We start from the raw sequence: 26,629 nt of genomic DNA on the forward strand, positions 1-26,629 counted from the left end.
AGGTAACAAAGTAGCAAAAATATAAAAGAAACACAGAGTAGAAGAGCTAAAAAATAAGGTAAAATACTCAGCAAATGGGAACAGAAACAAGGGGGGGTTTATACAAGGGGAAACAGGAAATAGCAATCAGAAAAGTCAGGTAAGCCGGAACAACGAAGCGTCACATGATCCAGCATGTCCAGGAAGTTGGACACAGGTGCATTCTGGGAGATGCAGTCTTTACAGCGAGAACTAGAGTCCAAAACAGGCAGATAGTCAGCGACAGGACTGACATTCAGTTAGAGATTAAATTTCGTTTTTATTTCAATTTTGATTAATTCCCCAGCCATAGAAAGTTTATGTATTATCACATTTATACATCTGAAAAAAATCTTATCTTTATAGGAGACTTCAGTCCAAAAGAGATTGAATTAGTTAGAAGACATGGCCACAGGAGCGTTGAGCATTTGCACAGGTAAACTGGATCATATTGAGGACTAAAATAAGTTTAAAGGCATTTAGCTAAACTTACAGGATTCAGTAATAATCAGAGGCAGACTTTGAGATGGAATATTTATTGAAATCATTAACTTAAATGCTTAGATGCTTAAAAATGACACACAAATATCCATATTTATATATACCAGGCTAACAGACATTAGCATAATCTTTTATATTTAATATTCATTTTGGAAGAAGCAACAAATGAGCATTTGTCCCAACACTTTTGTCCATATGTTATTTTTATGTTGGGATGGAAATATAATTATTACTGATAAACTGATTAAGCTAATTTTGTCCAACTATCTACTATATCTATTACAAAGTTTCCTCCTAGAATGAATTAGGATGAATATACTGCAAGTGCTTGCTGTCTGTTTGCATGGACAACTCTAGCCAGAAGTGGTCAGCCTTCAGCATTAGCACCCACTGCACTGTCCACTGTGGGCAGTAATGCCTTTTATGGCAAACAGCTTTGGATAAAAAATAAGAAACCACTTAAAAAAATGCTAACAGACATAAGCATAATCTTTTAAATTACATGATGAAAAAATATAGAGTTGCGAGTTAAATGACAGCAACAAAATGCTGATGCTAACAATGCAGACCTCAGATTTGCACTAATCCAAGGCATTACAGCACCAGTCATACAATATATATGTACGTATGCTGCAGAGTGTATTTTTAATAAAGTAAAAAGCGCTAATGTGAAACTACAATGCTCCATAATATAAAGAAGTTCTGCTCTTCAGACGTTAAGATTTGTTACTGTACTTTTTTTTTACTGCAAATTTACAGGAATATTTTTTTAATAAGCAGGTGTGCAGTAACAACAGACACTTTCTCAACCGGTGAAATATAATCACAGCTACGTCAGCCTGGCTGTGTTTAGGCTTTCTAATTTGAGTAATGCAAAAAAGAACAGGTGGGGGTCTCTCTCTTTCTTTCTCTCTCTCTCTCTCTCTCTCTCTCTCTCTCACACACTCACACACACACACACTCACACACTCAGACTGCAAATTTCATCATTGTGTATTATCAACATCCTCAGTGATAACACAGGGGCGACTAACTCAGTAACAAGTGACCCTGTGTAAAAATAGCCAGCTGTGACTGTAAGTGGGGAGGGATGAGGGTCAGACAGAAAGAGAGAGAGAGAGAGAGAGAGATAGAGAGAGAGAGTGGGAGAGTGTGAGAGAGAGAGAGAGAGAGAGAGAGAGAGAGAGAGATGGATGGATGGATGGATGGATGGATGGATGGATGAATGGATGGAGAACAATGGAGAGAGGGAGATTTTGTCATGACTTTTCCATGTCTTCAAGGCAAGTTTTCATAACCATACAATTTTGAAACATCTGCAAATATGGACAATAAAACCAAAAATCAACTAAAACTATAATTAAAATTGATTTTACTAGGTCTAAAATGTACCAGATAAAATGTTGACACACAATCTTTAATAATAAAATGTGTGTCAGATCCTGAGAGCTCCATTGTTTAGGGCTAAATTACTGAATTAACTCTAAGCTGATGTATTTGTAGCTCAAAATAGATTTTCACAGCGATAAACTGAAACACAAAGGATTGTAGACCAAATTTCCATGACTTTTCCAAAACCTTCTGGGTGCTTTTATTTTTCCAAAACTTATCCAGGCCTGGAAATTGCTATTTTCAACTTCCATTACTTTTCTAGGTTTTTTGAGACCGTACGAACCCTGATAAAAACATAGAGGTGAGATAGATGGAGAGAATAAAATGAGCAGAGATAGAGAGGAAGAAAAAGAAGCACAGAGAGAGAAATGAATGTCAGGTTTACAGAATAAAACAGGTCAGATTGGGTGCACATTTACATCCTGTGACTGGCCCTGGTCCTCTCGGCACTGCCAGGGGTTGGTAAGGTGCTGTAACAATTCCCCCCACACCCCTCAACACACACACACACACACACACACACACATATCTGCACACTCACACAGAAAAACACACAATCCTACATGATGTGCAAAGCCTGACAAATAGATTTAATTCCACATTGAGGCCCTAGTCATCTAATCTTTCGCCACATAAAAAGGCGGATTGGGGCTTAATCTGTAAGACAGCATGCTGGAGTGTGATTCAAAACAGCCCTTAATCCACTTATTGATAGACACTCAGGCACAACACCGCTGACAGCCTCCTGCAATGTGTCAGATATCAAACGCAAGGCAGGACAGGACGGAAATCACTTCACAGGAGGAACTGGAATTACAGCATAAAAGAAACCGTTTTCACTACAGTACGCTCCCATATGCACACACGTTTATACACATAAATATATATATATATATATATACATACACATCTAGTCACGTCTAGTGCTCCTAAGAATTACTGCCACCTATGGAACACATGAGCAAAAATCACATTAAAGAAAATGTCTGTACTGGTTTATCACCTTGATATTTTATCACCTAAAAAAAATTAAAGATCTTCAGCTAATATCTAATATGTTTTTAGTTGATATACCACAAGTGTACTTTGTAGATTCTTCTATTATAAGATTAAGCAGCTTAATCGCTAGTGCACAGCATCTTTTTCCCATATACAGTTGTGGTCAAAAGTTTACATACACTTGTAAAAAAACATAATGTTATGGCTGTCTTGAGTTTTCAATAAGTTCTACAACTCTTATTTTTCTGTGATAGAGTGATTGGAACACATACATGTTTGTCACAAAAAACAGTCATAAAATTTGGTTCTTTCATAAATTTATTATGGGTCTGCTGAAAATGTCACCAAATCTGCTGGGTCAAAAATATACATACAGCAACAAAATTTGTCAATTTTGGTGATGTAGCGAGCTGTGTCAATCAAATTAGCTTCATGTCATGGCCTCTTCACTTCTTGTAAGTGATTCTGATTGACTACAGCTGTTGACTTCTCATGAGCCCATTTAAATAGGGCTCATTTGACCCAGTGATTAGACTCAGCTACAAAAGCTACAATGGGAAAGTCAAAGGAACTCAGTGTGGATCTGAAAAAGCGAATTATTGACTTGAACAAGTCAGGGAAGTCACTTGGAGCCATTTCAAAGCAGCTACAGGTCCCAAGAGCAACTGTGCAGACAATTATACGCAAGTATAAAGTGCATGGAACAGTTGTGTCACTGCCACGATCAGGAAGAAAACGCAAGCTATCACATGCTGCCGAGAGGAGATTGGTCAGGATGGTCAAGAGTCAACCAAGAATCACCAAGAAGCAGGTCTGCAAGGATTTGGAAGCTGATGGAACACAGGTGTCAGTCTCCACAGTCAAGCGTGTTTTACATCGCCATGGACTGAGAGGCTGCCGTGCAAGAAAGAAGCCCTTGCTCCAGAAAAGGCACCTTAAGACTCGGCTGAAGTTTGCTGCTGATCACATGGACAAAGATAAAACCTTCTGGAGGAAAGTTCTCTGGTCAGACGAAACAAAAATTGAGCTGTTTGGCCACAACACCCAGCAATATGTTTGGAGGAGAAAAGGTGAGGCCTTTAATCCCAGGAACACCATGCCTACTGTCAAGCATGGTGGTGGTAGTATTATGCTCTGGGGATGTTTTGCTGCCAGTGGAACTGGTTCTTTGCAGAAAGTAAATGGGATAATGAAATGGGATAATGAAGAAGGACAGAAGGATTACCTCCAAATTCTGCAGGAAAACTTAAAACCATCAGCCCGAAGGTTGGGTCTTGGGCGCAGTTGGGTGTTCCAACAAGACAATGACCCAAAACACACATCAAAAGTGGTAAAGGAATGGCTAAACCAGGCTAGAATTAAGGTTTTAGAATGGCCTTCCCAAAGTCCTGACTTAAACCCCATTGAGAACATGTGGACAGTGCTAAAGAAACGGGTTCATGCAAGAAAACCATCACATTTAGCTGAACTGCACCAATTCTGTCAAGAAGAGTGGTCAAACATTCGACCTGAAGCTTGCCAGGAGCTTGTGGATGGCTACCAAAAGCGCCTAGTTGCCGTGAAAATGGCCAAGGGACATGTAACCAAATACTAATGTTGCTGTATGTATATTTTTGACCCAGCAGATTTGGTGACATTTTCAGTAGACCCATAATAAATTTATGAAAGAACCAAATTTTATGACTGTTTTTTGTGACAAACATGTATGTGTTCCGATCACTCTATCACAGAAAAATAAGAGTTGTAGAACTTATTGAAAACTCAAGACAGCCATAACATTATGTTTTTTTACAAGTGTATGTAAACTTTTGACCACAACTGTATAGCAGTGAACACTAACTCATGGTGATCAGGGCACACCCAAAGCAGTGTGAAGCCAACTTGGCATCTGGGGAGCAATCGGTGGCTAGGTGTCTTGCTTAAGGACACCTTAGATGTAGATGCTGGTTCTAGATATTGAACTGTGGTGTAAGATAAAAAAAAAAACACTTTTGGATCAGATCACATATTAAAAATTAATAAAGGGAGAAAAATGAGAGACTGTAATGTATTTTTTAGTTTAAAAGTATATTGTATTACTGCATCATTTGTATGAGTGATTTTTTTACAACAAAATGTGTTTGTGTTAATGACTATTATTGACTATTTTGAGTAGTTTCTTTATTTGGATTAATTCATTTTTGTTTGTCTTATTGTTTATTTATTTATTTTTTATTTCACCTTTATTTCACCAGGCTAGTCATTAAGAACAAGTTCTTATTTACAATAACGGCCTGGTTTGTTTGTTTGTGATAGTGATTCCTAGTTTGACATGACCTGTTTGCTCATTTGCTCATTAGTGACTTTTATTTTGACATGTCCTGTTTGTGATATAGCGGTTGCATGGGGTGATTGTCTCTCTCACATATTTTTATTTTTTTAATTCCATTACATGGACTATATGAAGTAAATATCAGAGACCATTGTTCTAAGGTTTACTTATTGTCATCCATCTCACTCACCTCACATTAATATTACTCTGGTCTCCACTCACACAGCAGAGCTGCAATGGCTGTGTGCTTGATGTGTTGCTTTATGGCCCTTGTGGCTCAATGTTTATAGACCATAACACAGGGAGTTCACTGCTGGTCATGCAGATAAGGAACGAACCTCATGATCCAGGTAATTAAGGTTTTTAGGGACATGTGAACTTTCTAGACTCAGTTCTGTCATTTTTGAAAACTGTAGGGTGGCGCATCTCAGGATCAGGAATAAGCACCTTTACCAGACTGAGTTTATCTACACATTGTGTTCATGTCTTTATGTTTTTTTTGTTGTTTTTTTTTTTACTGCAGCTCTGCATCCAGATTGATAGAATTGTTTATATCTATTCCACATGGTTAAACTTTGGTAATCAATCCATGGTTGGACTGGCGATTATCTGCAATACATTACACCACTCCTGGGCACTACATTACTCACTTAATTTAAATACAATTTACAATTTACAATCTCTTATACTTCATTTATTTTGTTTTACTGCACTACCTCATATCAACGACTGGTTACTTCCACACAGTGTAGTATTTGTGTTTATACATATTTATGTATATATATATATATATATATATATATATTTTTTTTTAGCATTTTTATTTTATTTATATTATATAAGGTATAGTTAATATTTCATATCTCAGTTTTAGAATCTTCTATAGTCTAATATTTCTTACTGTGCTCTCTTACTGTATTACCCCTATTATTGTTGTTTGTTTCTACTGTGTTGTGTAACTGCTATTGGCTGCTAAATTTCCTTTGGGATTAATAAAGTACCCACCTACCTATTTACCCACCCACCTACCTACCTACCTACCTACCTACCTACCTACCTACCTACCTACCTACCTACCTATCTATCTACCTACCTACCTACCTACCTACCTACCTACCTACCTACCTACCTACCTACCTACCTACTTACCTTTCTACCCACATACCACTAGTTTAGAAAGTTATGGTGCCAAACAAGCTTCCCTGAACTTTTTCTAGGGGCATCTGTGGCCTAATCCTAAACCTGACTACCAGAACTACACTTCACATGTAGAAGTTTAAAACCACCACACAGTGTTTGTGCTGCACAGCACCCAAAAACTCAAGACCATTGATTTTAATGAAGGTGCAAACAATGTCACTGTCATCCTCCTTCTGCACTACACACCCCCGCTCAGCAACTATCAACACAGTTTCAACACAGTTCCTCTCAGTGTCACAGAGCAACTCAGCATTTCCCATTACCGCCTTAAATTAAGCCCAGGATGGACCGGCCATCCAGAAGAGCCAGACAGTTCCCGGCGGGTTGCTATTTGTGTGGGCCGCTGAGAGAGCGAAAAACAGAGAAACAGAATTAAAGCACTGGCCCAGCACATGTGCTGCACTGTCGCTTCTGCCACCTCATCTAAACTCAACAGAGACAACCCTAGACAAACAAACAGCATGCTGAATACCGGAGCACACACACTTTAGAGCCCACTGGCCATACACACAAATACACAAATACACCTACCCCTCAGCAATAACAACAACCCAGAGAGGTAAACTGCTAATGTTAGAGTATTAGATAGAGCCAGGAAAGACCCTCCATACCAATACAGTGGTACAGCAGCTGAACAATGCTTAATTAATGCAGGAGAATACACCATTTATTTGGATATCAGGGTGTCAATGCCTGTTGAGGTTGTAATAATTAATAAAGGTTTTAATAAATAATAAAGTTTTTGCTCTGTCTACCTAATGATACAGGTGGCTTGCCTATATGCTAATATACTATTTTGCACTATAGCAGATTCCCCAGTGGCTTCCTATTCATCCCGAGTACAAAAGGCAAAAAGTTTTATAACTTACTGTACTTTTTATTATGTCCTATTCAGAATTAGTCAATTAGTCAATCAAGCAGAATCAAAAACGGAACCTGTAGAATGTAATTCCCACTGAAGGAGATATCCTCAGCATCCTAATTTTTTACTTCCTATATGTATATATATGCATCTACAAAACGAGAATATAATTGAAAGGTTACTTTATTTCAGTAATTCAGTTAAAAATGTGAAACTTATATTATATAGATGTATTACACACAGAATGATCTAATTTAAGCGTTTATTTCTTTTATTGTAATTATTAAGGCTTACAGCCATTGAAAGCCCAAAAATCAGTGTCCTAGAAAATTAGAATGTGCCAAGTCTGCTGAAAAATGAAATCCGCATCTCCATAAAAGTTGTCAGCAGAGGGAAGTATAAAGTGCTGTAAGATTTTCTGGGAAAACACTGCACTGACCTTGGACTTGATAGAACACAGTGGATCAACACCAGCAGATGACATGTCTCTCCAAACCATCACTGATTGTGGAACCACTAGACCTCAAGCAGCCTGGACTGTGTGTCTCTACACTCTTCTGTGTGTCTCTACAGACTCTGCTTCCTTGATATTCAAATGAAATGCTAAATTTGCTGATGGGCAGTGATGGTTTGAAGTCCATTTTGTTTCTCATCTCTATACATGTTCCACATTACATAGAGGGAGTCGTATGTGGGGTCTGTAGGTCCAAACCTGAATTAAACCCAAAAGTCGGCAGCAGAAATCTGTAGTATGTGAGATTTAAAACTTACACCCAGAAAGGCAGTCAGTCTAAAACCTTACAGATAAACAGCCAAACATCTTCAGTTTGAGAAAAGTTAAATAGTTGATTCCAAACAGCATGTATTTTTTAAACACATCACATACAAGAGAACAGAAACTTAAATTGTATCTTATGACTTTTGCCATGTCTCGTGGAGGCTAAATAACATTATAATAGTTATTATAATAGTAATAATAATAATTTTGGTTACATTGTACAGTATTTAGTACAAACCCAAATCCCCTGTCTCTTCTGCCTCTTCTATTCTGCACTGAAATATCACATTTTTCTGAGCGACCGTCCACCCTGCTCTGGTGCACAGCTGATGATGGCAGTGTGGCACCAGTATAACATACTAATCAGGCTTGTGGAGCTCTCCTCTGCTGGGTTGATGGGATCGGGCCCTTCCCTTCTCTCTGTTTAAGCCCTGCAACTCCATCATGGTGAGTAAGATAAAGGGATTTACCCTTTCCGCTTCTCTCACAGAGACTTCTTCTTCTTCTTCTTCCCCTCAGCCAGAAGACTGTGTTCAACTAGCAAGCTCTCGAGACATCCTCATATTCTCTCAATGATATTTATAGTTTTCAAAAATATGCCAAAATCCCTGTCTCTTATAGAAAAGAACATCCAACATAACCTAATCTGAGCTAAAAAGCAGGACATTTCTCAAATTCTAACACTGGTATGTAGCAGTTTTAACTCATTTTATTTTCATCCTCAAAATGTACAATTATCTCACAGACTCTGTGCTCTTTTCAGAACAGGAAAGCTTTCTACTAAATGTTGAAGCATTGCTATGAGGATATGATTGAATTCAGTGACTTGATCATTGATCACCACCCCAGCACATCCCAAACTCATCCTGAATGTATTGAATGGTGCTCCATAATGTTTGCATACATATTTGCAAAACAGTAACTATATAAATTACTACAAATTATAATACTTTTAAATTGTATAAAGTATATGACCTTTACTATACTTATATACAGTTGTGGTCAAAAGTTTACATACACTTGTAAAAAAACATAATGTTATGGCTGTCTTGAGTTTTCAATAAGTTCTACAACTCTTATTTTTCTGTGATAGAGTGATCGGAACACATACATGTTTGTCACAAAAAACAGTCATAAAATTTGGTTCTTTCATAAATTTATTATGGGTCTGCTGAAAATGTCACCAAATCTGCTGGGTCAAAAATATACATACAGCAACAAAATTTGTCAATTTTGGTGATGTAGCGAGTTGTGTCAATCAAATTAGCTTCATGTCATGGCCTCTTCACTTCTTGTAAGTGATTCTGATTGACTACAGCTGTTGACTTCTCATGAGCCCATTTAAATAGGGCTCATTTGACCCAGTGATTAGACTCAGCTACAAAAGCTACAATGGGAAAGTCAAAGGAACTCAGTGTGGATCTGAAAAAGCGAATTATTGACTTGAACAAGTCAGGGAAGTCACTTGGAGCCATTTCAAAGCAGCTACAGGTCCCAAGAGCAACTGTGCAGACAATTATACGCAAGTATAAAGTGCATGGAACAGTTGTGTCACTGCCACGATCAGGAAGAAAACGCAAGCTATCACATGCTGCCGAGAGGAGATTGGTCAGGATGGTCAAGAGTCAACCAAGAATCACCAAGAAGCAGGTCTGCAAGGATTTGGAAGCTGATGGAACACAGGTGTCAGTCTCCACAGTCAAGCGTGTTTTACATCGCCATGGACTGAGAGGCTGCCGTGCAAGAAAGAAGCCCTTGCTCCAGAAAAGGCACCTTAAGACTCGGCTGAAGTTTGCTGCTGATCACATGGACAAAGATAAAACCTTCTGGAGGAAAGTTCTCTGGTCAGACGAAACAAAAATTTAGCTGTTTGGCCACAACACCCAGCAATATGTTTGGAGGAGAAAAGGTGAGGCCTTTAATCCCAGGAACACCATGCCTACTGTCAAGCATGGTGGTGGTAGTATTATGCTCTGGGGATGTTTTGCTGCCAGTGGAACTGGTTCTTTGCAGAAAGTAAATGGGATAATGAAGAAGGAGGATTACCTCCAAATTCTGCAGGAAAACTTAAAACCATCAGCCCGAAGGTTGGGTCTTGGGCGCAGTTGGGTGTTCCAACAAGACAATGACCCAAAACACACATCAAAAGTGGTAAAGGAATGGCTAAACCAGGCTAGAATTAAGGTTTTAGAATGGCCTTCCCAAAGTCCTGACTTAAACCCCATTGAGAACATGTGGACAGTGCTAAAGAAACGGGTTCATGCAAGAAAACCATCACATTTAGCTGAACTGCACCAATTCTGTCAAGAAGAGTGGTCAAACATTCGACCTGAAGCTTGCCAGGAGCTTGTGGATGGCTACCAAAAGCGCCTAGTTGCCGTGAAAATGGCCAAGGGACATGTAACCAAATACTAATGTTGCTGTATGTATATTTTTGACCCAGCAGATTTGGTGACATTTTCAGCAGACCCATAATAAATTTATGAAAGAACCAAATTTTATGACTGTTTTTTGTGACAAACATGTATGTGTTCCGATCACTCTATCACAGAAAAATAAGAGTTGTAGAACTTATTGAAAACTCAAGACAGCCATAACATTATGTTTTTTACAAGTGTATGTAAACTTTTGACCACAACTGTATAGCATATTATAGCATATTTTACATATATGAGCAACATACTAAAATATACTCAAATATATACATATTTTAAACAATTTAATTATATTCTGAGACTACAAAACTGTGAATGTTTGTAATTGGTGAGCACAGAGCTTGTCTTGTAAGAATAATCTGGGCACTTGAGACTTTTAATGTGTACTTAACGTACTTAAATTGTATTAGAAGATGATGATGAAAACAGTGAAAACAGCTTGACCAGTATTCTTTGTGAATTAATAATTAGTAGTTAAATTAATAATAATGAATATAATATTAATGACACATTTGTGATTAATGATTTAGTATGTTTTGTTAGCAATTTTGTAATGAATCAAGTTTCTCTTTTAACTATCTGAAGATTATTCTAATAAAGAATATCTAAAAAAGGAATGTGACCAATGGGAGGAGTTTTAAGTAACTTACTGCATTCATTAAAAGGGTATCCACGAACACTTGGACATGTGATCTGTTCTCAGTTCACTAATTAGCAACTATCCATTACCATATAAACTGCTCTGATTGAATCATTCTCTGCAAAGTGCAGCCATTGTTTATTTAGTATTTATATATATATAACCATTATCTATTTGTCCATCTATCTGAGTTCTGACTCTTGTCTGATCCTGTGTTCTGTAAGATTTTGTCCTTCCTGCTCTTGACCTGACGTGACTTTGACCCTTTGTGGGATTGACCTTTTCTAAATTTGTTTTAAATCAACAAGCTTGTGGTAAGTTCACCTATCTTCACAATACTGTACATCACTGATCACACTGCCAGCAACAGAACAGAGGCACAAACCAAAACACAAACGCAGAACACCCTCGCACTGTTTTAATGTGATCGAAACGTGGCCAGTATTTCTGAGAATCACTTTCCCAACCATTTGTGTTGAGTGATATGCTGAATGCGTCACTCCTGGACATTTCATTTCCCAAAAGAGAGAGCCCTTAATCAGGCAGCAGATGGATTTCACAAATGAATAAATTAGGAAAAAAAGCAAAAACCACCGGGACAAACAGGAAAAGCAGGAAACATATATCTGCAGTAAACGCTGTCCCATAGCTTCTGTGTACATCTGTGATGTGGGTAGATTTATATATAAAAAAAACAGTCCTGGGACATCATAAGCTTACTATTTGTTTTTTTTTTTTTTGCTTTTTTTTTTTTTTAACACACAGCCGTGCCTAAATGGGTCAAATGGGTAGCCTTAACATACACTATTAGCTTTACAACTATATCAAAGGGAAAGGGCATGTTTTCTGATATCCAATGAAAAACAGGTATCTCCAAAACAGCGACATTACAGGAGATAAAACCGTTGTAGCTTTCAATAAAAATCAATGTAAAAAGAGAGTTTACTTCAGGTAAGAGAATTACTATAGGTTCATTTATTATTCAGTTTGTCTGTTAAAATTATGTGTGAAAAATTAAAAAATAACAAAAATGGGGATACTGTTTTTTTTTATTTGACAGCAATGATATGCACTCCTAAATCCAAAATTCACAGATAATTCCTAATCATTCATAAAACAAGACACTAAACAAAAGAACAAAACACTAACAAAGGTGCCCTGCACTTAAAATATACAGCTAATTATGCACCAGACAAACGAGGCAGCCTCCCTTGGCTCTCTCTGTCCTCCGTAAATAAGGAAAGCTTTAATTTAATGGATTTCTGTCCGAGCTAAGCAAACCAGCCTTCTATACTGCTTGTTTCACTGAACTCTGCTCTTTAGACTTACCTCTGAAAACCTCTGGACGTCCTGGGTCAGCGTGCCCACTCTGCTCCAGTTGTAGTGGTTGAGGAATTTCACCACAGCTGGATTCACTGCGTTGTCTGAAGGAACCGTTCTGAAGAAGTTGGGGTATTTTTTCTTGTCTGCCAGGACAGGCGTTGTTGCTGCAAACGACAGCTGAAAACAGAGAGACAACAAGAGGAAATATGTTTTAGTGCAAGGATTAGCAAATATAGCTGGAATATAACTTCCTTTTATACTCCATATTAATTCCAGCTCAGAGTCAACCCACTAAAAAAAATATCTATATATTTTTCAGAAGGAACAGAGAATGGCTGCAGCAAGCAGGTAGTTCGTAAAATGTGGTTGCTATGTGGATACAGTATGTGGTTGCTAAGCTATTGCTAGGTGATTGGAAGGCAGTTGCTATGGTTTCTAGAGTGTATCAGGTGGTTGCTCAGGTGTTGTTAAGTGGCTGCTTTTGCATCCCATGTAATTAGTTTGATGTTGCTAGTGTTTTTAGATCTTTTTCACATTAAAGGCTGCACAAATCATTTGACATTAGACGTTTTTTACTACTTTTATATGAGAATAGAACCCATAAGAAACAGTGCAATGCAGAAACTGTATGTCTAATTGATTTAAATTGAGCAACAAAACTAGCTATATATTAGGCACCACACTTACAGGGTAACAGTAAAACATGTCAATTTTGAATTTCCTGCAATAATTTTCATCTGTAAAGATGACTGTACCTATAGACACTGATATGTAGGTTGTCATTTATCTATATGCTCTATTTTTGTGTCAGTTTTGGCCCATCTGTTGCTCACACTCCACATTGACAGTTAAATCTTGTGAAATCAAAATCACAAAAATAATCCATTCTTTTTTAATGAATCAGTTTATTTAGTATTTAATTTATGCAATAAAGTTCAAAACAAATGTCACATTCAAACAGGGAAAAAGCCACTCATATAAAAATGTACACGTCTTAAACAGGATGCATTCATGTATTTCAAATATGCAAAATGCAAAGCTAAATGTGGTACTTCATTCTGGTTTGTTTAACACTTTTGTTTAGAAAATAATTCAACATGTGTTCCTATATAGTTTTAATATCCTTAATATTAAATGTACAATGTAGAAACTCAAAGAAAGGAAACCCATTGAATTATAAGAGGTGTGTCCAAATTTTTGACTGGCATAAAACTGTTATAATATAAAAGTACACCATCATATGGATAAACTTTGTATTGTAGTAATATTGAGGGAAATTTTATTTATTTATTTATTTCCAATTTTAGTTGTAAGTTATTTTAAGGGCTTTTATAACTTAAGCAATATGTGACTAATTAAAGCACATTTTATTTTTTTTTATGTAAAAATGTAAAGTTGTCAAATTAGAAGAAAAAAGAATAACTGATTTCTCCCCCCCAAACGAGAAATGGTCGCTATGTAGTTATTGGTTGGATAGACTCAAATAATGCACCTTTAATATAAATATCCTAAATGAGCTGCACATGCTGGTATGAATAGGGGATGGAGGAGATGAGCTTTGTGCTAGATAACACTGATATCATCTTGATATAATTACAGAGCAAAAAGGAGAGCTTGTATTCTGATGATCTTGTCGGTGTCCATCAGCTCAGTGTTTGGCCTTTTCATGCTGGGTGGAGAGTGATGATCCAGGTCAAATCTTGTGTGTGTGGACACTGAGAGTCCAGGGTGCAGGTGTGAGCAAATCAACACACTCACACATCTCTATAAAAAGACAGAGCTCACACCTTCTGAGGGCACCCATGGTGACAGCAGCTGCGAACATTTGCACCATTGACAGACAACGTCAGCTGTCTGCCCTCAGTGTGTATGTGTGTGTGTGTGTGTGTGTTGTTTCTGTATTTGCATGTATGAGAATGCAAACACGGCCTAACTGAAGGCTTAAAAGTGCACGCTCCCTCTCTAATTCCTCATTCCCGTGCAGGGATAAAGGTCGATTCAGGACTTTTCCTCCTGGAAAATAGAATTAAAGAGAAGTGCACTGAATCTACAAATTAATTGAAGCTCCTTTTAACTAGATGTCCCATTGCCTGTAAAAATATTGCACTGTAAGCAGGTCAAAATCAATTTGTAGCTGCAGAGCTACAGAGTTTTCAAATGCACATGTACAGTACAACTTAAAAAAGAGACGACAAACTTACCATCTCTTTCATCTGTTCAAACACTTCTCCGTGTATTTTCAGCTCTAACTAAAGCCAAAACAGAGCAGAACTCTTCACGGTGTGCTGTTTATGACAGCCTTCACTTAGTAGATTAACACATGTTCCTCAGGCTATAATACAGCCTGAAGGTTGTTAGGCTCTCAGAGATTAACATATGGAAATGCTTTGAGTTGAAATACCAAAGCAGCTCCATAGATGTTAAAGGAGAACATTCCTTTTTGCTTACAGTCAAGAGCAGTCACGCAGTTGCAGTGCTGCACAGCCCAGTTCAACAGAATGTTTATTACTGTGTCAACCATGGTGAATGAAGGCTGTAACTGAAAAGCAAATCGGAGGCAATTTTATTCCAGTAAAAATGGAACTGTGAGGAAATTATTCAAATTTTTATATTCAGTTAGCAAATATTTTATCCATTTGAGTATGTATATGCAAAGTACTGGCAAGAACCTTACAATATTGCACCTTATTTCCTTATTTAAATAATTTATATGCTGTAGATTAACATTTCAGACATAAACAAATTAAAGGAAACATACAGGATTATGTAGTAAGCATATACCTAGTTTGGCCTTCAAAATCCTCTCACTTAAACCCAAATTTGGGATAAGCAAGAGTTTAGAGTGAAGGAGAAGCAGCAACTATTGTTCAGCACCTCCAGGAACTCCTTCAAGACACAAGAGAAAACTATTCCAGGTGAGATTAAAATACCAAGAGCGTACAGATCTGTCCTCAAAGCTAAATGTGGTTTTGTTTAACACTTTTCATTTAGAAAATAATTCAACATTTGTTCCTGTATAGCTATAATTATCCTTTATATTAAATTCACAATGTTAAAAATCATACATAGAAAGAAAACACATTGAACTAGAAGAGGTGTGCCCAAACTTTTGACTGGCATAAAAACTGTTATAATATAAAAGTACACCATCATATAGATAAACTATGCATGAGATAGGTTGACTTTTTATCTAATCAGAACAGTGGGATCTGCATGCATGGTTAGGGCTTAAACAATAAACCCTAATTTGCCCCTATTTGCCACCATGTTAAGAGTATCTATAAAAAAGATAAATACAATTATTTGTAGGAGACAGACACACATGCCAGACATTACTGTTTTGTTTAGAAGACATTTTAATTTGGAATGTGCTAATATATTTAACGACCAAACATGTCATCTGTTCTGTTTGAACACTCGTGGAGACACAGAGACCATGGTGACATGAACCGAGTTAATTAGAAGAAGGTGACTGACTCATGGGGTAAGTCTTGCTCTATGTAATGATATAGGTATGTACTATATGTCTATAGAAACAACAACACTGTTATCAAACTCCCCCTCAAGAGGGCATTCCTAATAGTTGCTGACAGTAGCATAAAACCAGACTGGAACATGTTCAGCAGTATCCATCCACTCCAGATGTAACACTAGAATGGATAAAACTACTGAATAACTAAAGCTACTGACATTAGTTTTACTTTCAAATCATGGAAACAACACACCAAAACCTCAACATATCCTTCATTTTTGACAATAATTGATTACTTTTCCATGTACTTACTCATCTTAAGTTTATTTTAACTTAAGATAAGTTTTATATGGTTATATTTGTAGCCATGCTCTGTCTGAACTCAGTTCCACACACTGAGAAAGAGACGAGGCGCATATCATAAATTTATGTTCAGTCAAAGTGTATATTTCTCTTTCATTTTTTGTTTCCAAAACTGCACTTGCTTGATGTGAGAGAAAGAACGAGTAAGAATGAGCATCAGGTGATTGTAATAGTATGTGGTGGGGTCTATTATGTTTGGCCCCAAATGCCTTGAAACTGCCCTAAATGTATCAATGTTGTTTTATGCCCCTAAAGCATGTTTCCAAGATTAGTCACCAACTTTAACAGTCTCCTTAACTGCTTGGATGCAAAGACAGGATTTTCCAGAAAAGTGAAGCCAGTGAAGCTGCAGTTAGCTCTGTTCAGGTCCTCCCAATCACAGGACTTGAGAGGAAAAAAGTGAGGAAAGTAAAGAAAAGTGGATCAGGAATTGAAAAAGTGCCATTGCTCAAAATCAAATCAGGTCTAAGTTAAATGACTTCCTCGTGTGTGAGTGGAATTGGGCTGAAATGGAGTTGACCTTTGGCCCTGATGTATGTTATAGCTGTGACCTCGCTGACATGAAGAGAGACATGGGAAATGTGCCTCATCTGCTCTAATTTCTGCCTCATTTGACAGGAGGAAGTGGTGATATAATCGAAGCTCCTCGGCCCGCGCCGTCCTCTGTGTATCTCCGCGCACGTTCTGGCCGGGAATGAAGTGGGAATTGTGGGTAGGTCTGGCCTCCTGAGTGACGGCACACACCACCTGATCCTTTTTTACTGTGCGTTCTTTTTTTTAGGCCTGATTTAACACCACAACAGCACTTAATGACAAAAAGCTTTCATCTCACTCTCGTTGTCTTTTCTCAGGTTGGAGAACATTCAGATGGTGACGTTCCTTAAAATATCCATCACCTTAGCCTTCACATCTAGTCAGCTGTCTTCTCAAGTCTCTCGTTACTTGACAGTGTCGCTCTCACACCGTTCCCTTGCTATTCTCACTATGATTGATGCACACAATCACACATGCTGAGCGCAAAACATCATAGGAAGAGCCCATGAGACTGATTTCAGAATTGGCTTCATTATCATCAAAACTCCCTGGAAGAAGTTGTGGGCTGATTGTTGCTGGAAAAATCAGGAAAAAGGTGTTAGTCTAGGCCCTTTTCACAGATCATAAAGTTCCACGCATGTCCACACTCTCTGACAGCCAGAGAAAGTGCAAAAAGAAACACTTTTACATTCTGCATTCTGTGTTAAACTGTGTCATGAACCTTGGCTAAAAATATTTAGACAGTTTAGACAAATTCAATTACACTTCAACTGTGTTGGTAATAAAGTCTCCCGTAAAGTTGATGCTGAGGTACAGACTGAGACAGACCAGCTGCTGCAGCAGAAAAGGTGGGAGAGCGCTATATTTATGTCAGTCGTTTCCGCAACTGTAGACAACCTGCATAAAATTTACATTTTTGACAGTTTAACTTTTTTCACCCCGAAACCCAAAAGTTCTTGTTAAGCTGTTTAAATCATTAAAAGTTCTAGCAGCTAAAATAATAGCTCATCAGTTCTTTATAACTAAGAAAACAATGGAAAGTCTGGACATTTTCCTCCAATCCTGTCAAAATCTGATGTTTTAGAGACAGGCGTTATTCACACAGCATGGAGAAACCCAGAAGATCTAATATAATGATTTTGTGTCGTCTAGGAACTTTATTGATGTTAAACAACAGTGGGTTAATTGCTGTGCTACCAGAGATAAGACAGTAATTTTATCATGATTGCTGATAATGACAATGATTAGCAGGAGTCAGCAGCATGTTAGCGCTGTGGCAGCCAGTGGCCCCCACTCTCCAGACAACATTCCCACTTCAAAGTCTCAAGAGTTTTTAATTCTATTTTACAAGTAGCACATCTCTAAAGTGAAGATTATCCTAAAATTAAAAGACCTAAAACGCATACGAGCAGAAGAGCAAAATATGTAGCTATCTTAATGACAAATCTGCCGTCTATTAATCATCAATATGACTCAAACAGCCCTCTTATGTGAAGACCCAGAAGTGACCTCTATGTAATTTCATTTTTAAAACATATGGCCTTGTAATCCTTATCTCAGAATCACACACTACAGTTTTATACAGTCATGTAGGCTGAGTTTCAGCAGAGCGGGTTGGGGATCAATTTAATATGATAAATATCAAGTGTTCTCTAAAACAAAGTGGAAATGCTTTTGGTTCTATACTTACCATATTTTTCAGACTATAAAGTTCACCGGATTATAAGGCGCACTATCAATGAAAGTCTTTTTTTATACATATATGGAGCACCGGATTATATGGCACATTAAGCAACACTAGTAAGAATGCATATTTAAAGTGAACAAGGGTGTCGCCATTTTCCCTTTTAATTCAGCAGGTCTTGACAATAGGGTGGCCTGAGTAAACAAAACTGTAATAAAAAAAAAAAACATTTCTTTTAATGTCAAATCAGTGCTGGATGTTAATCTACACTGATTTTCTCCTGAAAACTGATTATTTGGCTAAGTAAAGCACTTTCGTTTATTTACAGTAAGCTAAGAATTCCAGTCTTTTGGATATTCCAGTATTTTAAGGGGGAGCGCTAGCCACAGTTAGCAAGCATTTAGCCAGCCCCGGTTAGCAGTGCTAGCCAGCTGCAGTAGGCAGTGCTAGCCAGCCACAGTTAGCAATGCTAGCCAGCCATGGTTAGCACTAGTAAATGCCTCCTGATAGAAGCAGACTGAGAAACCATGAGTGTTCTGGTAACCCAAGGTGCTATGAGCTAGCGATACTTTAGCGCAGAGGCTTTACTGCTCCTTAGAACCTGACTAGTAGAATTAAATCATAAGGCGCACTGTATTATTAAGCACACTGTTGATTTTAGGGAAAATTAAAGGATCTTTCGTGCGCCTTATAGTCTGAAAAATATGGTATTCAAGTTGACTTACTCATTAAGAAAGTAACATTGAGGAAATGCACATGTTATTTTGTTTCACATGAGTTTGTGTCTTTTCTTAAAGTATTATTTTAAAGGGAAGCTGTTTGAAGGTACTTTTTACAGTGGTAGGAATGCATTTTGTCAAACTGAGAAGATGAGATGTGCTCCTCTCTTTCTAATGGAAATGAGATTTTCCACCTTAAATGGCCCTGCAGTCACCTTAAGTATGTTAAGTTGGAATGGAAAATGTAAATAAGAAGTCAAGATTGAATTGGTCTTTTTTTCTGGGTTATTACTGACCATTTTGTAGTCATTTTCTCAGCCAAAAAAAGTTTCTGGGCCATTTTGATAATTATATATCATTTTTTGGAATTACAGACCATTGATCCAGCCTAAAACCACCACTGATATCTTCATAATATGAGGCTATGAATGTTGTTTTACACGCGTCATCAGTACGTAATCCGTCTGCGCTGTGAAGAATCCTAGTCTGAAATGATAGACAACACTGAGAGGAGCTCCAGAGAGCCCCCTGCCACCCATCCCATCACTCATTACAGCTCAACAATGTGACTGTTGTTCCAAACACAGGGATTAACGCTGTCAATTAAGGTGGAGGAGGGCCGTTATCATGCCGCTAGTGCTAAATCCAAATCCACCCACGAGACTCGCTGAGTTTTAAAGGGTCTTTGGGAGGCCACTTTAATCTTCGTTTAGCTGGGGCCACATCCTACACCCACACAGGGGATAAGGGTTGCACCGGGGCCTGAGATATGACCCAGCTTCACTTCCCACTGACCCCAGAAAGCTCTGAAATATCAAGGTGGGTTTGGAGTGATGCCATAAAGAAACTTGTGTTGGCTTCCAAAAGACCTTTGGAGTAAACGGTTCTTTGGGAGAATCCGTAGCATATAATCATTTACAATGCTCAATAATTTAAATGTTTTTTGCTGAATTTAGAATGAAAACAAAATAGGGTTCCATTGTAAAGTGCTTTTTGTGGCCAATCGCACTTTTTTGTTCTTTTAATAAGTACATGGAAATGTGTTTAAATTATTGTTCAAGTTAAAGGACCATCACCTCTTCCACCCACATCCCTCTGCTAAAGAATTCAGGGTCAACAAATCCAGCACATCTAGATGCATTAACAGCTTTTACCCCAAAAATGTGCTGTTCATTAACTGTGAAGTCATTACACTGAACTCTATGTGTAACAGCTTGGTGAAATTGGTGAAGTTTTCTGTTAAGGACTTGTCCATTGAAGTGAATCCAAAACACCAAAAAGACACCAAAAATTACTCTGTCTAACCATCACTCCCATTCACTCTGTCATACACTATGAATGCATTCAGCTACACACAAACACATCTTGCTGGAGCTGACAAACATGAACCTGTAGGAACCATGCCTAATATCAAGTGTGGGCTACAGTGGTATTAAACCACATCATTGAGCTTTGGAGCAGTGAAACTAAGGCATGGTGTGAGTGCTGGTGCCAAGTTCCCAAGCGGTTCTGTGCTCTTTACTGCAAAATTACAGGATCTTGGTCAGAAAAGTCAGTGCAGTTCTGGCCCCAAAATCTTGCTGGTCTGGAACCAGCAAACCTGTGATGCCAGCTGCCAAAGGGCAGGGCATTCAAGCGTCAGTTTTAGTGAAACAGTTGAAACACTGGCCGGTTCTTAAAAGGTACCAGCATTTGGCTCAAACTCCGGCACCAGCACTTTGTTGGTGGAAAAGAGGTATGTGTGATCTGGAATGATGATGGTCCATGCAATACTTTTAGGATGAGTTGAAGAGTTGTTAATGAAGTGAGGTGCTGACCATCCAACATCTTGACCTTACTAATGCTAATTTAGCCACTGCATGGAATAAAATTCTCACAGCAATGCTTCAAAATCTAGAATAAATACTTTTTTGGACATTCATATCTCTCTTTGAGTCTCTCAAGTCTGAGTTTGTCAAGTCTCAGTTGATGCAGTCATACATCAGCTGACCTGTGTCCAATTTTTCATGCTGTCTGGAAAGTTTCTTTATGCAACCAAAGGCAGATCTTCTAAGGCATTTCTGAAGGAATTTCTTGGAGTGAGTCTCATATTTTGATCCAGTTCACAAAGAAAGAACTGCAGTTCCTCCAGTTCACTCTTTAAAATTACAGGATCTTGGTCAGAAAAGTGGGTTTTGTTCTGGCACCACAAACTTGCTGTGACGTGAGTGGCTGAAGGCGGGGGCATGTAAACGTCACTGTCAGTGAAACGCTGGAAACACAGGCCAGTTCTTATAAGGTTTGACTTTGTTGGTGGAAACCATGACTTTGTTGGTGGAAATGAGGTATATGTAATCTGGAATGATGGTGCTCCATGCAATACTATTGAATGAGTTGGAGAGTTGTGGATTAGGTGGGGGTAGGGTGATTACCATTCAGCTTTTTGAATGTACTAATGCTCATCTAGCCACTGCATGCAATAAAATTCTCACAGCAATGCTCTAAAATGTATAATACAGACTTTCTTGGACATTCCTAGCTCTCTGTTCAAAGTTTTTTAAGCTTCGTCAAGTCTCAGTTGATGCAGTCATACATCAGCTGATCTGTGTCCAATTTTTTATGCTATCAGGAAAGTTTCTTTATGCAACCAAAGACAGATCTTCTAAGGCATTTCTGAAGGAATTTTTTGGAGTGTGTCTTATCTTTTGATCTAGTTCACAAAGAAAGAACTGCAGTTCCTCCATAGAAGTACAAATAATCCTGAAAATGCAATATGAAATCTAGTATTCTAAAAGAGCAGCATGTTTGCGTTGCCTCACAGCACCCCTGTGTCATTTCTCTAGGCCAGAACATTCCTCTAAATTCAATCAGGAGATCTGTGTCCTCTCTGACTCTTCTGTAATGACCTGCATTGCATCAGCACAAGCTTTTTAGCAGTGCACACTCATCCCCAAGCCCAGCCAGCCCGTCCCACCTCACTTCCACTGAGTTTTACAGGCCGAGCTGTAGCACTCAGTCAGATAGGAGGACGAGGCGTGAAAGCTATCACACAGAATTAGGCTTCTTCCCCTTTCTCACAGTCTCTCTCAGCAGGAGTCTGGCTCTTTCCGCAGACATGCAGCCTACAACATCTTATTTAAAAGAGCAAAGAGTCCAGTAGCTGTGACTACAGCTATAGTCTTTTCAAGGCAGGGCTTTATATAACATTATAAGGATTGGGTTTCAATCATACAATTCAAAAAGTCTCTACAGTCTGTCTAGCGCACATGTGCACGCTCTCACATGTGTAAATGCAAATACACTTGTGCATATATAGCGGAAAAATACACACAAATGCACTCAACAGGAAGCAGGGTCTGTATATGCAAGTGTCATGGGATCATGTAGCATTACTGTGAAGAACATCTGATCCAAATCTGCGTCCTACATACTCTATCACCACACACATCAATCACAGTGTACACACAGTCCCAAACACACACACACACACACGTTTTTATATAATGTAAGAAAGTAAAATATGCAATATATTGTCATGGACCAAATGGATCTAAATTACTTACACTTTAAAATAAATAAAGAAGTTTCAAATGGTTCTAGAAGAACGTCTTTTAGTTCCACAAAAAATCTTTTACAGAACTTAATGGACTGATACCACTTTTTCATTACCGAAAAATGCCAGATTTCCAAGTATCTGCCATTATGTAACTCTACTATTATACCTATTATATATATAATATATTTATATCCTTCTATATTTCTAGCTTTCCATTTATTTAGGTAAAGGCAATGTTTTGAATATCAGATAACATAAATAGTAAGCTTTTTAGACCTATATTAAAAAAAAGCATCATCTAAAGGTGCACATGTGCATCCACTTAACATCAGAATAAAGCTAATGATAGCTTAAGGTAACGATAAAGCTTGTTAACACTATAAATAACAGTTTTTAATTAGTTTAAATCTACCATCTGTCTGGGCTTATTTATATTTATACAGTACCAGTCCAAAAGATGAGATACACCTCATCCCATTCAATGCAATTCTTTCTTTTTATGATTTTCTACATTGTAAATTTAAAAAGACTGTATTAAAGTTGTACAGGAACAAATGCAGAATTATTCTGTAAAAAAACAAGTGTTAAACACACCAGAATACGTTTTATACTTTAGATTCTTCTAAATACCACATTTATCTTTGGGGACAGATCTGCACACTCTTAGTATTTTAATCTCAGTGTCTTCATGAGGGAGATTTCCTGGAGGTGCTGAACAATAGTTGCTGCTTTGAAGCTCCAGCTCATCCCAAATCACCTCAAATCACCATCTCAGTTGATCAGGTTTAGGTCAGGGGATTAATGTGGAGGACAAACATCTTTTTAGTTTACTACGTAATTCCATATGTGTCCCTTAATTGTTTCCATGTTTTTAATATTAGCCTACAATGTAGAAAATAAATTAAATAAAGAAAATGAATGGAATGAAAATGTATGTGACCAAACTTTTGACTTTTATATATTTATATGCTATCTGGTAAATTAGCTCAATATGTTAATATCTGTCCCGGCCATTCATTGTAACATAAGAAAACTACACTATTATTAATATGTAACAACAATGAATATATTGTTTTAATCTGAATTTCTTTGTTAGTTTACTATATAGGAAATAAGGAGGTATTTGAGATTCAGGCAGAAACTTGCATGTCTTTTGACATAAGCATTTTCATAGAACAAAAGTTTTCCTGTGCTCACGGCTACACTAAAAACACATTTTCTTAAAATCTCCACCTTAAAGGGAATTTTTAAAGAGAGAAATGCTTTGTGAGCAATAAATGCTGTTTTCCTGTGAACAGAAGGACAATCCAAGACAAAATCCTTCTGGGATCTAATTCTGTTCCTAACTATAGCTACTCCTAACAAAATGTTTAATATCTTACCCTAAACGTAACTTCAGCAATAAAAAAAACAAACGAACAAAAAAAAAAACGATTGATCCTTTTTAATTGGAATGAATTAAAAAAAAAAACATTATTCTGTGAAAAGCAGAACATTCTCTCTCTCTCTCTCTCTGTCTCTCACTCTCACTCTCACACACACACACACACACCCCCGTCAGCTGCAGGCCCGTGGTCCTGCATACTTTATGAGCGGCTGTGGAGCAGTGAGGAAGAGCAGCAGGTGAGTCTCCATCCCTCTCCTAATCCCTCTTTCCTTTCCTCCCCCATTGTCCCTCCATCCTGCTGCTCGTGCTGCCACGCTTCACCCGGGTTTTAATTGCCACCCCCCCCACCCCCCCAGGGGTAGCGCCATGCCGACAACCTGCGTCTCCTTTCCATCAATCTCCCGGTGCTGGCGTTAATTAAAACTAGAGAGAGGAGCCACTGCCTGTCACACCTCTCAGCTCCACAGCCAAGGGACTGGAAGGTCACACAGCTCCGCTAATAAGTCCAATAAAGGAGATGGCTTTTTTTTTTTCATTCTTCGAAAAATAATAAATGACTTTGAGAGGTGAAGAAGAGGGAGAGAGTGCAAAACATTCACTTCATGAGTGTGTGTGTGTGTGTGTGTGTGTGTGTAAGGGTGCAAGGGATAGAAAAAGGCGTCAGAGCAGGAGGAGACACTGTGTGATCCATGACTGAGTGAGGTCTAATGTAGCAGCCTCTCCTGACACTCAGGCTGATTCAGTCAATAGACAGCATTTCATTCTCATTAAAGTTCTCCAGCCAATTCCAAACACTAAGACCTCACAGAATTAAGTATCGACAGCCTCGTACAACAGCTCACATCGACTTAGCATGAGCTTAGAGAACACTCTGTCTAAACTCGCTTTTCTAAAGTGCGAAAGCTCCTGGAGAAAAACTGAAGAACAATCTGTAAGATAACCGCTTTACCATGTCAGTAAACATCTATACACCTCTCCTCAAATCAATAGGATGATATAAGTTCTCTAAATGATGCAAAAAGCAAAACTCTTAGCCTTCAGTATGAAATCGATCATATCTAAAGCCCCTTCCACACGGATCCAGATATTTTTAAAGACTAGAAGGAATAGAAGGTTCTGGTCTCCTATTCACACAGAAAGTCAAAGTCTTCACCCCTCACTATCTCACTGTCTCTGAGTGAGTAAGATAGTCTCAACCCATCCACAGTGCTAGCCAATGAAGAGGATGCATCAATTAGCTGATGTAGCAGTTCCAGCAGGTTTTGTTAAGCTGTCCGATAGCTGGCTGGTGTCATGTGACTTGGAGGAAGCACACACTAGTCTTCAAACCTCCAACCACTGGTTGCATCTTGACAGGGGAGTTTTTCATATGCTTTTTAATATTTTCCTCTCTTTTTTTTTATCTCAAATTTCATCACTGACAGGCCATTCTTGTAAATATTGTATATGATTGTAACATTTCTAATAACTTGTAGGGTTAAATTGAAGGTTAAAAATACTGCTATTTATATTTATAGCATTTAGGCATTTAATTAGAATAAAAAATATATAAAATATATGGAAAGTGAGAGTTCATTTTCTTAAAACATATCAATAAATATAAGTAACAATAAAAAAACAAAAAAAAACATAACTGTGTGCAAGAAACAACATAAAGTTACATTTACTCATAATCGTGACTGTATGATTTTTATGATTTATATCATTTTTTTTTTTAGTAGAACTGCTGTCTAATCACCTGCTCATAAATGTGAAGAGATCACAAGTTCTCATTTTTTCTATTCACACAGTTGACAACACTGATTTTTATAATATGGTTACCTAATAAACTTCACTCACATTTACTTTTTTTCATTCTCATTTGACATTTACATTTATATTTAGCAGACACCCTTATCCAGAGTGACTTACAACAGTTTTGACTAACCAGATTCTCTTACAACTAACTGCATTTTTTTTATATGTTCCTGTCAGTTTAAAACTGGCAAAAACTGTCATTCTACAAAACGTGCGCAAAGTTCAGAGAGCAGAAACTGACCTTATCATTGTCATTATCTGGGAAATAGTGAAGTTGGAATCATTCACAGATCCAAAAATCTGTTTTTTATGCAGTGCTTTCAAATGTGTGCAGTAGATATTAAAACATTAAAACATTAAAACAACTCTCCACTCATGATTTCTCAGTAAATTTCAATGATACAAATATTTTTAAGATAAAATGAAACAATTACGTTAATCATTATTATACAGTAGTGCACAAAAACATCCCCAAACCTTAATTGCATTGTGGGAATCCATTTCTGAATGATTTCTGTGTAACCCGCTAACTATAGCTTTAAATCCAAACCCATTCATTGCTTACTCTACTCCCATTGCCTGTGGTTTCACACTTATTCTCCCTGGGCATAAAGAACAGCATGGTGCCTCCCTCACACCATCACCAAGAGCTGCACCAGCCAATCGGCTGTCTGCTTGG

The 26,629-nt window shown here is 37.8% G+C and overlaps 1 protein-coding gene across 1 annotated transcript in view; it reads right to left on the reverse strand.

Annotated features, from left to right (window-relative positions):
• Positions 1 to 26,629, reverse strand: part of gabbr2 (gamma-aminobutyric acid (GABA) B receptor, 2) — a 306,925-nt gene that overhangs the window by 125,784 nt on the left and 154,512 nt on the right. Inside the window, exon 3 of the mRNA XM_007258852.4 lies at positions 12,466 to 12,636. Coding sequence (XP_007258914.2) covers positions 12,466 to 12,636 — 171 coding nt within the window. The remainder of the gene's footprint in view (positions 1 to 12,465; positions 12,637 to 26,629) is intronic.

The sequence above is a fragment of the Astyanax mexicanus genome, chromosome 3 (genome assembly GCF_023375975.1).
Source record: "Astyanax mexicanus isolate ESR-SI-001 chromosome 3, AstMex3_surface, whole genome shotgun sequence".
Lineage (NCBI taxonomy): Eukaryota > Metazoa > Chordata > Actinopteri > Characiformes > Acestrorhamphidae > Astyanax > Astyanax mexicanus.